At 35.1% G+C, this 16,043-nt stretch overlaps 1 protein-coding gene across 3 annotated transcripts in view; it reads right to left on the reverse strand.

Moving 5' to 3' along the window:
- Positions 1 to 16,043, reverse strand: part of HPSE2 (heparanase 2 (inactive)) — a 696,190-nt gene that overhangs the window by 257,803 nt on the left and 422,344 nt on the right. For all 3 annotated transcript variants that reach the window (XM_034663118.1, XM_034663117.1, XM_034663119.1), the window contains exons 4-5: positions 13,311 to 13,484; positions 3,021 to 3,192 (exon numbers count right to left, since the gene is read on the reverse strand). In XM_034663118.1, coding sequence (XP_034519009.1) covers positions 3,021 to 3,192; positions 13,311 to 13,484 — 346 coding nt within the window. The remainder of the gene's footprint in view (positions 1 to 3,020; positions 3,193 to 13,310; positions 13,485 to 16,043) is intronic.

Raw genomic sequence — 16,043 nt, forward strand, 5'->3', positions numbered from 1 at the left:
ACCTTAATAACTAACTAATGGACTACGTGAACAAAGGAGAGGAATGAATGTAAAATGGCCTCCTGGTCTGCACTTCAGGAAAAATGGTTATAGTGTCATTAACCAAACCTGAGATGGGGAAAAGGAGACAACATAAGGTTTTGGAAAATGTTCAGTTCCTCATAGTTAACAGAATTTAAACTGAAACAGCCATAAGGCACAGTCTTGCATTAATTAAAAAAGAGTAAATTAATAAAAATGACTGTAATCACTGCTGTGGGGTATTGGGGGAAAAGATATACTAATACGTTGCTGCCCTACAACCTGGTGAAGTCGTTCTGAAAAGAAATTTGGCAACAAATATAAAAGCCATAAAAATTATCATGTTCTTTGACCCAGAAACACAACTTTTTGGAATATAGCCCAAGAATATAATTCAAAAGAAATAAAAAACCTATTTGTATAAAGATGTTTATAGCTGTGCTATATATTACAGACAAAAACTGGAAACAGCCCAAATGCCCAACAGTGAGGGAATGTTTAAGCAGACTTTGGTACATTAATGCAATGGGATATTTTATTGCTGTTAAGAATGACAAATATGAGAACTATGTAGAAATAAAAAAGGGCAATATAAAACAATGAGTAAAAAAATGCAGCACTCAAAATGATGCATATAGAATGATCATAACTATGTAAAATTATGCCTGTATAACCAGAAGTATTGGAAAAGACTACAGAGCTGGTAATTTAGAGTGCTGACATTTTTGTTATTGTTGGTTGAATTGCTGGGAATGTTTATGTGTTTCAAGTTATAATTCACGGTATATTTAGTACATACACATTAAGAAAAATAAATCTTCGTTTTTTTCTGGCACATAAAATTTTACAATGTGCTCATCAGTACCTTTCCTTTACCTAAGTGATTTTCTCTAGTCTCTTGAGTCCCATTAGTTTTTGGATGTATGGGGAAGTGGACCTCATCCATACTCCATGATCTCCTAACTCATCAAATCCCACCCCTTATAGTCATTCATAGCACCATGTACCTTTCCTTGATATTGTCTTAGTTTTAAGATCAGTTAATTAATGTCTATGTCTCCCCTACCATATTGTATGCTCCATGAGGGCAGAGAAAGTATCTGTTTTTGTTTATTATTACATTCCTAGTTCCTAATGTAATACCCAGGACATTGCAGTTACTCAAGAAACATTTGCAGGATGAAAGAATGGTTGACCCTGTAGGTCATGTTACTGAGAGGTCATTGTCAGTTCCATGAAAATACACTGATCAAATCATTAAAGAAAAAGGATAATCCAGAAGAATAACTACATGGATTAAAATGATAGTTACTGGCCTTGCTTTATTATGTATTATGAACTATCAATAAAGTTTTATACATGTGGTTCTTATCCCTTAATTGCAAAACATAAAATGAAATCAACCTCTCCATCTCCATCTCACATACACACACACAGACACACACACAAAGTAATTTCAAAGTTCAGTGAAAGTACGCAGAAGGAAACCAAGAGCTGCATTTGTGGGTAGGGCCCAAGGTCATGAAATTGCTGTGCAAAAAAAAAAAGAAGCTGCTCCTGAGAGAGAAGGGGAAAATGAAAAGGATGGGGAAAAGACAGGAACTGACCTAGGGCTTAGGGGTTCTTTGTAAAAAGGAAAATGCCTAAAATTAATTTCGGGTTGTTAATGTTGTTACAGTGTAAATTCATGTGCTTCCCAAACCTTCAGTGATGTCTGCTATCTTCATTACCTTAGATCAAGACTAAGCGACCACAAAAGGGAGGACAGAGTTACACAAGGACCATCTTGGAGGTTGGCCAAAGGTTTCTCTCCTATGATAATCTCTGTTTGTACTTGTATAACATTTATCTAACCTCATTTGGAATGTGCACTTCACTGGAAAGTGTCTTACTCATTTCAATTTTCAGGAATAACCATATCTATCCCAGAGTATGACAGGATTGTACATAACAGGGTGTCTTGGTGCATACTCTGTGCTCCAGGGGAGCTGACTAACCCAACTTCATAGTTTTCACCCTTTCTGCTCCAGTCACATTTCCATTTTAGGTCTTGGATTCAATATACAGCTTCAGCCTTCCCCATGCCATTCCCTCAGACATTCCCTCTGACCCTGTATAACTGAATCTAACCTGCAGGGATTCAGTCTGGGCTGGCCCACCAACAGGACTGGGAGAGGGCATTTAACATAGTGCCTCATCCATAACCAGTGCTTAAAAATGATTATTAGATTCAGTCAAAGTTAATTAATTAAACATGGTAGCAATTCTCTAGACTACCTGCTAATGAATCTATCATTAAGTAATGCTTTAATCTACAAGTACTAGTACTGTTTCTCAACTTTTTAATCCAGCTATACCGGCCAGGGTTTTGTCAAGCTTTACCTTCTGTAAGTGGTCATAAGAATACAGTAATAGCGGCGCCTGGGTGGCTCAGTCCTTAAGCGCCTGCCTTCGGCTTGGGTCATGATCCCAGGGTCCTGGGATCCCGCACTGGGCTCCCTGCTCAGCCGGAAGCCTGCTTCTCCCTGTCCCCTCTCCCACTCCCCCTGCTGGTGTTCCCTCTCTCGCTGTTTCCTCTGTCCAGTAAAAAAAAAAAAACCTAAAAAAAAAAAAAAAAAAAGAGTTGCATGTTCCACCGACTGAGCCAGCCAGGTGCTCCTACAGTGTTTAAAAAAGAAAAAAAGAATAGAGTAATAATATTTTGACTTTTTAAAACTATAAAATGCTATGAAATGCTATAATATTAAATGTGCTTTAACAATGTAATCCCTTCCAACCTGCCCAATCCCACCACCTTCTGCTGACTATGGAAGGCCTGGAGAGATGCAAAGCTCTTCTACTGTTTGACACAGAATCACTGAGTTAGAGTTAGGGAAGTCACTATGAAAAAAATCTCTCCATCTTTCTTAAGACCACAAATAACCAGGAAAAATACAAATACATTAATTCATTACATTTATGAATAGTCTTTTAAGAACTGCTAAAAAAATATGACCTACCCATCTAGTAGGGCAATGACGTTCTTCCTGGGCCGCCCAATATTAGGGCCATACAAGCTGGCTCTGGAGTAAATCCGGATGGGTTGCAACAGGCTCTTCAGCTGGATGTAATCCTTTCCCAACTGGCTGCCATTTACCGCCCGGCCATGCATGGTTCGATAGTTATTTGGCTCTAGATTAAAAGCAGACATGCAAGTCAGAGTTGAGAAGGGTAAGGCTCTGCCAACCCTTTCCTGTCCACAGATCTTTCTGCCTTCTTCTTAACATTGTGAATAAAATAACCAAAAAGAGAGTGTAAGCTAGTTTAACTTGAGGAACCATCATAACAAAAAGTTGAGTGCCATTTTAGCATTCTACTCATTGTCAAACTAATATTCACATAAGATCACCTAATCCACAAGAGAGAGACCATGCTGATTTTTGTGTGATACTTTATAATGACTGGTCTACTGGGTTGAATAGTGTCCCCCAAAGTTCACGTCTACCTGTAACTTCAGAATGTGACCTTATTTGGAAATATTGTCTTTGAAGATGTAGTTAAGATGAGGTCATACGGGACTAGGGTGTGCCCTAAATCCAGTGACTGGTGTCTTTATAAAAGAACAAACTGAGAGGGAGATTCAGGTACACAGACACACAGGGAAGAGGGCCATGTGTCGAAGGAGGCAAAGGCTGAAGGGATGCTGCTAAGCCAAGCATTGCTGGCAACAACTACTAAAAGCTGAGAAAGAGGCATGGAATAGATTCTCTCTCGGAGCCTCCAGAAGGAGTCAACACTGGCAATTCTCTGATTTCGGGCTTCTGGTTCCCTGAACTGTGAGAAAATACATTTCTGTTGTTTTACACCACTGAGTTTATGGTAACTTGTTATAATAGGCTTAGGAAACTGATACAAATGGTAAGAAAGGAAGGCTTTATAAAGATGGCCATTGTATCAAAAAGAAAAATCTTAATGTTCAATAACAAAGTGGCTGGGTGAAATAATTTAGAGCACAACATCCTCCCTCAGTTTCTATTAACTTGGTAGTTCTAAAAGGGCAAGGAAAGTCCTAAAAACCAGCAAGTCCACCGCTGGAGGGAGCTAACTTGATTTGGAATTAAGCACATGTTCCAGGTAAGGCCAATACCTTGGCTGCCTTGAGGTTTTAATACCGGTAGTGTCAAGAAATTGACCAGCAGACTTGCAAGAAATTTAACAGGGAGATCTGGGGAATAAGACAGTCACAGTGGGCCTTGATAAGCTCACACATACGACATTACTTTCACCACTGTGTCTCCTGACTTAAAAATAGTTTCTGTGGAGTTAATGTTACTCTCTTCACCATATTCTACATGGTTTCCTCAATGTAAAATTTCTAGCACATGCAGGACCACATTTCTGCATGTGACCAGAACCACTAATTAAATATAAGTAACTCAGCTACTCCACTCTCAGATGGACAGCCCCACTACTGCAGATCTGTAATTTAAATGCATACTCCTTGTAGTCTGGAAGGCTGTGTATGCTCAGGAGAGACTGGAGAGGGCACTAACTATCCATGTACTTGCAGATGAATGTGAAACCTAGCACATTTATAAAGGAGACATGAGAAGGCATGCCAGAAAAGAAAAGCCAGTGAGAATTATAAACTGTTTAAATTTGGAATATGTTCTCCAACTCACACACAGATCCACTGGCAAAGGATGGAAGCCTTACTGGTGCAAGGTAAGCACAACCTCTAATCAATCACTGTCCCACCATTAAGCTATGCTGACTCAGGGACAACCTCTAGGAAGCTGGCCTTAAGAAATAATTAAAAAATAGAAAAACTTAAGATATATGAGCAGCTACACAATGCAAGAGAGACAGACTCTACAGAATTATTCCATGTAAGTCACTAAACAAACAAAAAAGGAACAAAAACAACTCTGAGATGGAGAATTCGGAATCCAGAATTGTTCCAACATATTACTTAAAATGTATAGCTTTCAACAACACCAAAAATTACAGCATGCAAAGAAATAGGATAGTGTGACCCATAAACAAGTAAAAAAGCAGTCAATAGAAACTGTCTCCTAAGGGACCCAAATGTTAGACTTTATGGGCAAGGAATTCAAAACTACTATTATAAATATGTTAAAAAAAAACTAACAGGAATAAAAGGAAAGTATGATTTTATTGACCAATCAAATATAAATAAAGAGATAGAAATTATGAAAAATTATCAAATGGAAATCTTGGAACTGAAATGACTTTTCACATACAGAGGAACAGAAGGAAATTATCAGCTGAATTTTTACCAGAAATAATGGAAGCCAGACGACTGTAGGATGACATATTCAAAATGCTGAATAAAAAAAAAAAAAGTCAGCCAAGAATTCTACATGTAGCAATCTATCCTTCAAAACTGAAAGCAATATTTAGACATAACCAGAAAAACAAAGTACTGAATTTGTTGTGAGAAAATCTGCCTTACAAGATATGATAAGGGAAGTCTTTCAGGATGAAAGGAAATGACACCAGATGGTGACTCAAAATGACACAAAGAAACAGAGAACACCAGTAATGGCAATTGCATAGGTAAATATAAAAGACAATTGAAAATATCCATTACTCTTTTCTTAACTAATTTAAATAATAGTTACATAAAACAAAAATTACAAAACTGTGGTTGTCGGGCTTATAACATATGAAAACATAATGTTTAGAATAATAATGGCACAAAGGAGGGGGAAATTGAGTTCTATCAGAGCAAAGTTTCTATAGTTAACTGGAATTAAGTTAGTATTACTCTAAAGTAGACTGTAATGAGTTCAGATGTATTACAATAAGAAACTACTATGAAAATAAGTAAAACAAAATAAAAACAAAGAAATTAAAGTAATACCTTAGACAATATCTCTTTTGCATATAAAGGTAGTACAGGAGAAAGGGAGGAACAAAAAATGAAATAAAGGGAAAACAGCAAGATGGCAGATATAAATTCAACCATATCAACAATTACATTAAATGTAAATGGACTGAACACTCCAATTAAAAGCAGAAGTTGTTATGTTCAATAAAAATCTAAGATTCAACTAAAGAGACAGGTTTTAAAATAAAAGACTCAAATAGTTTGAAAGTAAAAGGATGAAGAAGATATGTCATGCAAGCAATAATCATAAAAGAGTTGGAATGACTACACTAATATCAGACACAACAGATTTTTTAAGACAACAATGTTTAAGACAACAATGTTATTAGAGATAATGTCGGGCATTTTATAATGATAAAAGGGTCAATTTTTTGGAAAGATATAACAATTATAAACACAGGCATACCAACAACAGAACACCAAAATACATGAAGCAAAATTAAAGAGAAAAATAGAAAATCCAGCAATAATAGGAGACTTCAATACCACATTCTCAGTAATCAACAGAACAACTAGACAGAAAATTAGCATTTATATAAAAAACATGAGTAACACTATCTGCCAACTTGACCTGATTGATATCAATATAGCACTCCACCCAACAACAGTAGGATACTCATTATTTTTTTTAGTGCATATAGAATGTCCTTCAGGACAGACCATATGGTAAACCATAAAACAAGTCTTAACTATTTAAAAGGATTAAATCATATAATGTATGTGCCCTGACCACAACAGAATTAAAATAGAATTCAACAGAAAGAAATTTGAGAAATCTATAAATATTTGGAAGTTAAACAAATAATCCATGAGTCAAAAAAGAAATCACAAGGGGAATTAGAAAAATATTTTTAAGGAAATGAAAATGAAAATAAAATGTGTAAAAACATATGGGATGATACAAAAGGCACAATCCATGAAAGAAATAATTGATGAGCTGGAGTTCATTAAAATTAAAAACATTTGCTCTGCAAAAGACAATGTTATGAGAATGAGAACACAAGCCATAAACTGGAAGAAAATACTTGCAAAAGACACATCTGATAAACGACTGTTATCCAAAATATACAAAGAACTCTTAAAATTTAGAAACAAACAACCTGATTTAAAAATGGGAAAAGACTTCAACAGACACCTCACCAAAGGAGATATACAGATGGCAAATAAAAATATGAAAAGATAAAAAAATGAAAAGATGTTCCACGTATGTCATCAAGGAAATGCAAATGAAAGCAACAATTAAGGGTGCCTGGGTGGCTCAGTTGGTTGGGCGTCTGCCTTTGGCTCAGGTCATGATCCCCAGGTCCTAGGATCAAGTCCCACATCAGCTCGCTGTTCAGAGGGGAGTCTGCTTCTCCCCCTGCCCTTCCCCACCCACCACGTGTGCTCTCTCTCTCTCTCTCACTTGCTCAATCTCTCAAGTAAATAAATTTTTTAAAAATCTTAAAATAAAAAAAAATAAAAAAAATAAAACAACAATTAAATACCACTACATGCCTATTCAAATGGCCGAAATTTGTTAACACTGACAACACCAAAAACTAGGTAGAATGTGGAGCAACAGGAATGCTCATTCATTGCTGGCAGGAATGAAAAATGATATGGTCACTTTGGAAGAGTTTAGTGATTTATTACAAAACAAAACATATTCTCACTATATGATGCAGCAATTGTGCTCCCTGTTATTTATGCAAAGGAGTTAAAAAATTTTATGTCTTCACTTTTGTCTACACATGAATTTATGGCAGCTGTATTCATAATTGCCACAACTTGGAAGAATGAAGATGTCCTTCAGTAGTTGAATGGATAAATGAACTGTGGTACATCTACACGATAGAATATTATTCAGCACTAAAAAGAAATGAGATAACAAGCCATAAAAAGATACGGAAGAACCTTGAATGCATAACATTAAGTGAAAGAAGCCAATCTGAAAAGGCTACATACTGTATAATTCCAACTATTTGACATTCTAGGAAAAACAAAATTAGGGACAAAGTGAAAAGAGTAATGGTTGGAAAAGTTTAGGGACAGGAAGGAGGGATAAACAGATGGATCATAGAGGATTTTTAGGACAGTAAAAACACCTTTATGACACCATAGTGCTGGATATATGTCATTGTACATTTGTCCAAATCCACAGTATATTCACACTAAAGTGAACCATAATGTAAACTACAGACTTAGGGGATTATGATGTATTATTGTAGGTTCACCAATTGTAAAAAAAAAAATGTACCACTCTGGTGGGGGATGCTGACAGCAGGGTAGGCTATGCATGTGTCGGGCCAGGGAATATATAGGAAATGTCTACCTTTCTTTCAATTTTGCTGTAAACCTAAAACTGCTCCCCCAAAAAGTGTAAAAAAATGTACAGACACAAAGAGAGATTAGGGATGCACAGAGAGAAGGCCATGTGAGAACATAGTGAGAAGCTGGTCATCTGCAAACCAAGAGAAGCATAGAAGAAACCAGATCTGCTGACACCTGCTGATCCTGGACTTTGGGCTTCCAGAACAGTGAGAAAATAAATTTTTAATGTTTAGGAGAGAAAAAGACTTCTATATTAGAAAAGAAGAAAGATCTCAAATTAATAATCTAAGCTTCTATCTTAAGAAAGCAGAAAAAGAAGAGATAACTAAACCCAAAGCAAGAAGGAATGAAATAATAAAAATTAGAGTAGAAATTAATGATATTAAAAAAATAGAGAAAATCAATAAAAGCAAAAGTTGGTTCTTCGAAAAAAATCAACAAAACTGTACCATTAGCTAGACTGACCAAGAAACAAAAAGAGAGAAGTCACAGATTACCAAAATTAGGAATGAAAGAAGGAACACCACTAAAGACCTCAGAGTAATTAGGAAGATAAGGGACTACTATGAACAACTTTATGCCATTAATTTAGACAACTTAGATAAAATGAAAGCTTTTCAAGAAAGATACAAATTACTAAAACCAACTCAAAAAGAAATAGAAAATCTGTATAGGCTTATAACAACAAAAGACATTGAATTAGTCATTAAAAATATTTCCACAAAGAAAGCACAGACCTAGATGGATTAATTGGTGAATTCTATCAAATATCTGAGGAAGAAATAATACCAATCCTTCATAAACTCTTCCAGAAAATGGAGGAAGAGGGAAAACTTCTCAATTACTTTTATGAGGCCAATATTCTCCTGATACCAAAGTCAAAGACATCACAAGAAAAGAAAATTACAGATGAATATTCCTCATAAATATAGATTCAAAAATCCGCAACAAAATAGGTTACAGACTGAATCCTGCAATATATAAGAAGTATTACAATACAATGGCCAAGGGGGATATATACCAGGAATGCAAGACTGGTGTAATAACAAAAACCCAATTAATGTAAAATATCATATTAATGGAAGACCACAAACACAGCATCATCTCAGTAGGTGCAAAAAAAGAGGCATCTGACAAAATCCAACACTCATTCTTGATAAATATTCTCAACAACTATGAATAGAAGGGAAATTCTTCAATCTGATAAGCAGTATCTGAGGAAAAACCTATATATTTAATGATGAAATACTGAATGTTTAATGGTAAAACATCATACTTAATAGTGAAAAATTTAATGTTCTCCCCCTAAGACTGTGAACAAGCAGGAATGTGTACTCTTGCCACTTATCTTCAACATTTGTATTAGAGGTTCTAGCCAGTGCAGTCAGGCAAGGAAAGAAATAAGAAGTATCTGAAGTAAAACTGTCTTTATTCTCAGACAGCATATCCTATATATAGAAAATCCTGAACAATTCACACATATGGGGTGAAAAAACACAAGATCTAAAAATCACGTTCAGCAAGTCTGGAGGATAAAAGATCAATATGTAAAATCAATTGTATTTCTAAATACCAGCAATGCACAATACATAAATGAAGTTAAGAATATAATTCAATTCATAATTGCATGAAAAAGAAAAAAATACTTAAGATTAAACTTCACAAAAAAAGGGCAAAATTTGTACACTTAGCTACAAAACATTGCTGAAATTGAAAATTTAATAAATGGGGAGATAATCGATGTTCGTGGACAGGAAGACTCAATATTCTTAAGATGGTAATTCTCCCCAACATGATCTACAGATTCAATGCTATCTCTATTAAAATTCCAGCGGGCTTTGTTAAGGAAATTAAAAAGCCATGTGGAAATGCAAACACCTAGGATAGCCAAAACAATTTTTAAAAAGAACAAAGTTGGAGGATTTATGCTTCCCAATTTCAAAACTCATTACAAAGCTATTGTAATCAAGACAATGTAGTGCTAATATAAGGAGAGACATACTGATCAGTTGAATAGAATTAGGAGTCCGGAAATAAATTCATTTTTGGTAGATTTTTGACAAAAGTGTTAAGAGAATACAATAGGAAAAGAATAGTCTTTTAAATAGTGCTAGGACGACTTGATATCCACACGCAAAAAGATGAATTTAGACTCTAACTTCGTAACATACTCAAAATTAACTTGTAATGGATCTTATACCCAAATGTGAAAGCAAAAATTATAAGAAAAAATAGAAAAAAAAACCACTTTGTGTTTTGAGGTTAGGCAAAGAAATGATACCAAAAGTATGATCCATAAAATGAAAAGCTGATAAATTGAATTTTATCAAAATCCAAAACTGCACTTTAAAAGATGTCATACAGAAAATGCAAAGAGAAGCTATAGACCGGGGAAAATATTTGCAAATCATATATTTGACGAAGAACTCGTATCCAGAATCCATTTAAAACTTTTACAACTCAATAATAAAGTAACTCAATTAAAAGGGTAGAAGATTTGAGTAGACATTTCACCAAAGATGTAAGAATGGCTGATCAGCACATGAAAAGACACTCAACATCATTTGTCATTAGGGAAGTGCCAATTAAAGCCATATTAAGATACCACTTCAAACTCACTGGAATGGTTATAATCAGACAGATACTAACAAGTGTTTCCAAAGATGTAGAAAAGCTAGAACCCTTATACATTTCTGGTGAAAATATAAAATGGTAGAGCTACTTACTTTTTGTACTTTTTGTACTTTTTGCTGGCAGTTGTTAAAAAATAAACATAAACTTACCATACTATGAAATAGCAACTCTGCTCCCCTCCTGGGTATCTTCCTAGGAGAAATAAAAGCATATCGCCACACAAAGACTTACATGTGAATGTTTATAGCAGCATTATTTATCAAAGCCCAAAAGTAGAAACAATCCAGATGTCCATCAGCTGGTAAATGGAAAAGCAAAATGGGATATATAGCCACACCTGGAATACTATTCAGCAATAAAAAGGAATGAGCTACTTTTACATGCTACACAATGGATAAACTTCAAAAACATGCTAGGTGAAAGAAGTCAGATGCAAAAGACTATTATATGATCCAATTATATGAAATGTCCATAAAAGACAAATCTATAGATGGGAAACAGATTAGGGTTTCCTGAAACTGGGCATGGTTACAGGGATTGATGGCAAATAGGCATGAGGGATCTTTTTGGAGTGATGGAAATGTTCTAAAATTGGACTTCAGAGATGTTTGTTCAAGTATATAAATTTGATAATTGAATTGCAAAACGAAGAGGAAGGAAGGAACACTGAGAGGGTGAGAGGGGAAAAGAGAAAGGGAGAGAGGAGGATAGGAGGGACAGAAGGCAGAGGTACATTAACTCATTGTTAGAAAATCAATAGGGTCAAGTTGAATACTTCAATTTGAATTACTAAAGGACAAAAATGTTGTATGAGAGAACATTAATGATGAACTGTTTTCAAATCCTAGTTATTATCTACCTTCTCTACTAGAATGAAGGCAGGGATATTTATCTGTATTTACTCTTCTCTCAAAACTAGGGTAGTACCTTTGGTACAGACTAAGCAGTCAATAAATATTTGTTGAATGAAAGTTGAAGGAAGTGAAGAAAGCCAAGAAGTGTTAATAACATTTAAAAAATCTCATAGGGTAGTAAAAAAAGTACCTCCTTTTCTGTTAGAAGTCCCAAGATCCTGACATAGAGCTAGTATTTACTGATGTCTTTAGCAAATATCTTTACCTTTTTCAATGTATTTCCTCACCTGCATAATATTTCCTTTATTAGGCTCTTCATTTAGCACTTTAAGGTCCAAATAGAAGAGTATTGGGACTCGCTATGTAAACTAAATACTAAGTAAATACAGGATGACAATATCGTTGACAATTACAAATAAACCTCCTAAGGAGGTAAATTGAAGGTTTTTGTCATGAACCAGTGGCAGAAAACATGCACTGATACCCTTTAAAATAGAAGAGACAAACACAATATTTTTCTTTTTTTTTGGTAACAGCAGTCTACAATTTACATCTATACAATTCACCAAATTAATGTACATAATTCAATGGTTGTAAGTGTATTTACACAGTTGCACAATCATCACAACAAATTTAGAAGATTTTTATCACCCCCAGAAGAAACCTCAGGCCCTTTAGCAATTCCCTCTCATCTCTGCCACCCCTAGCTCTAGGCAACCACTCATCTATGGTCTCTTTAGATTTACCTATTTTGGACATTTTATATAAATATGTGACTGGGTTTTTTCATTTAGCATCGTCTTTTCAAGGTTCATCCATGTTGTAGCGTGTATCAGTGCTTCATTCCTTTTTTGTGGTCAAATAATATTCTATCATATGGCTATACCACATTTTATTTATCCATTTATTGATAGACATTTGGGTTGTTTCCACTTTGGGGCTATTATGAATAATGCTACTATGTGTAAGTTTTTCTGTGGACATATGCTTTCGTTTCTCTTAAATATATACCTAGGAGTAGAATTGCTAGGTCATTTAGGAACTCTACATTTAACTTTTTGAGGAACTGCCTGACTGTATTGCAAAGCGGCTACACTGTTTTACATTCCCACCAACAGTGTATGAAGGTTCTGATTTCTCCACATCCCTGCCAATAGTTGTTATCCTTTTTTTATCATGGGCATCCTAGTGGATGTGAAATACTATTTTACTGTGGTTTTGATTTGCTTTTTCCTGATGGCGAAAGATGTTGAGCATCTTTTCATGTGTTTTTTGGCTTTTTGTATTTTTCTTTGGAGAAACGTCTATTCAGTTCCTTTGGCCAATAGTATTCTTTTAACTGATTCTTGCATTGTCCTTAATATGAAGCGAAACAACACAGCAAATGATATTCACAGTTCCAAGAAGCAGGTGTGGATTCACAAAATCTACTGTACTTCATTATTTGGTCTTTTCCTATCTAGAAGGTCAATTCAGTGGCCAAATATTCTAAGTATTTTCTGGGCCAGTACACTATAGATGGTCTAACTAAGGCTATGTTCCAGGGAACTTATTTTTTATCTTGTCAATTCAGAGGAAATAACATCCTTACTTACCATTTCCCAGTTCCCAAGAAATGTTGTACTTTTTGCTGGCACTGTACTTCAACAGACTCAGGGCACTAGAACTGTTCCAGGAGTTATTGGGATTACGACGCAGTGCATTTAGAGCAAATATCAGGTGGAGTCCAGAGCAATCAGCAAAGTTATAAAGTTTGTCTAGAGACCTGGCTGGGAAGAAGCAGAAAAAGGCTTGTAACTTTAAAATCAACATTCCAACAAAAGGAAAATATCAGCTACTATAAAAAGCCTTTCTGTGAGCTTCCTGCTCATTAATTCCTGCTAGGAATTATGCAGAGAGGCTGCAAGAGGATTATATTACCTCTTGGTTCAGGGTACATTTTGAAGTGATTTTAGAAAGCAGAACACAGAATTCTGGACACAGGTTGCAAATTAGCAACCAAGTCTAGTCCACAGTATGTTTTATTTGTTAATAACAACAAAAAAATGGAATTGTTAACATTTAAAAATAGGAAGGTATCATGAAGTAGCTCTATTTCTCGCTTCTCTTGAAAAATCAGATGATCTGACACTGCTGGATCTGTATTCCGTTGTGAAATGATAGGAATAGTGTTGGGAGACAAGGCCAAGAAAGATGACTGGCTGGTAAGTTTTGGAAAATAGTTCAGCCTAGCAGCACTTAAAAAAAAAATTCACTCGATTCCACATTTCTAATATTTCTGAGAATGGAAACAGCATTAGTGTAAATATATTCCTTGTCATTTTGATCCCTGATACCGTCAACTCTACTCACCATGTGTTCCATACTCATCCCATTCCTTCTATCTATTGTCATCATTCTGGTTCTGGCTCTCATTTCCACTTGCATGAATTATCACAACAATATCTGTGCTTGTCTGTCCAGATTTATCTTCCTTCCAATCACTTTCATCAGTTTCACTCAACTCTCAAAACCTTAGTGGATTTTTGAGACTTTTCTTTCTTAGTTCAAGGACTCTACAACTCAGTTGTACTTTTCCCCCAACTTCAAGCCTCTCTATTGTCTGTGAGTTCTTTGTTGGTGTCACCAAGTTCTATTTATTATAGAATCTCCTGCTCCATTAATTAGATTTTGCTCTAATTATTCTCCTCATTTGGCATACCCTTTTCCCCCTTTTAAACATATCCAAATCTTACTTGTCCTTTTAGACAGTATTTATGAGGTATGGATGTTATGACTTTAAGTGATAAACAGATTGGAAAAAAATTTCAGGTTAATAATTATGTACAGGGGTTCACATTACCCTAGTATTCATTATCCAAGTCCCTAGAGCAGGGTTCCTCAAATGGGGTTCTGTAGGACACTAGGGGGTTCTACAAAAACTAATGCAGACTGACCAAGGTGCCCCATTAGCAATTGTTGTAAGTCTTTTAGTCTTGCAAAGTAGAACCATGATCATTTGTTGAGTCCATTACCAGTTTTTGATGTGGGGTATGGGGAGGCTGCCATTTTTATCTTCTTACATATATGAGAAAGTATTTTTTAAGAAGCACCAGGAACAAGGACAGAAATTGTCTCATTTCAGTTGAAAATGAAATCCATGGGAACTTATCTCACATTCAACCCAGAGTCTAGTAACTATGCAACAACAAAAGGCATAGGTTTCACATTAAAGAAATAAACTTATTTATTTTTAGCTCCAAAAATAGCAATTAAGATTAAAATGTGTTTATAAGCCTATTAAAGTGTCATGAAACCAATATATGTATATATTAATTTTACAATTATCTTACATGAGCTTGACCATGCCACTCATTAAAAAATGGTTTCTTTTAAAGTCTTATATAAAACTGTGTCTTAGGCTATAAATTTATTCATATTGCTTTGACATATGGTTTTATTAACTTTACTATTCAACATTGTTAACTTATTTTCATATTGAGAACAACATTAATTATATTCATAAACTTTTTAAAAGTAAGCCTAACAAGTCTACCTTTAGAAAAATTATATCCCATTTTGGCTTAAACCAGTTATTTAAAAAACATATTATGTTTGCCTATAAGTTTTCACTTTCTTGAAAAGGAAAGAAAGGGATTAATTTCAATAAAGAATGTTAACTACTTGTTTTTTCTTTTTCTTGTCAAGAAAGTTTGTCTAAAAAGTTATTTTTAATTTTTGTTTTAATCTGGATCTGATTTTATTTTTTTAAGTCAGGTTTATTGGGGTACTATTTACACAGAGTAAAATTCACTCTTTTTCCCCCCTCCTTAATGTCCATCACCCAGTTAGTCCATCCCCCCACACCTCCCCTCCAGCAACCCTCAGTATCCTTCCTATGATTAAGAGTCTCTTATGGCTTGTTTTCCTCCCTGATTTCATCCTGTTTTATTTTTTACTTTCTTCCCCTATGATCTTCTGTTTTGTTTGTTTCTTTCTTTTTTTTAAATAATATTTACTTTGTTATATTAGTCACCATACAGTACATCCCCAGTTCTTGATGCAATATTCCATGATTCATTACTTGCATATAACACCCAGTGCGCCATGCAATATGTGCCCTCCTTAATACTCATCACTGGCCTATCCCAATCCTCCTCCCCCCTTCCCTCTGAAGCCCTCAGTTTGTTTCCCAGAGTCCACAGTCTCTCATGGTTCATTCCACCTTCTGTTTACCCCCCCTTCATTCTTCCCTTCCTTCTCCTACCAATCTTCCTATTTCTTATGTTCCATAAATGAGTGAAACCATGTGATAATTGTCTTTCTCTGCTTGACTTATTTCACTTAGC

The sequence above is a fragment of the Ailuropoda melanoleuca genome, chromosome 6 (assembly GCF_002007445.2).
Source record: "Ailuropoda melanoleuca isolate Jingjing chromosome 6, ASM200744v2, whole genome shotgun sequence".
Lineage (NCBI taxonomy): Eukaryota > Metazoa > Chordata > Mammalia > Carnivora > Ursidae > Ailuropoda > Ailuropoda melanoleuca.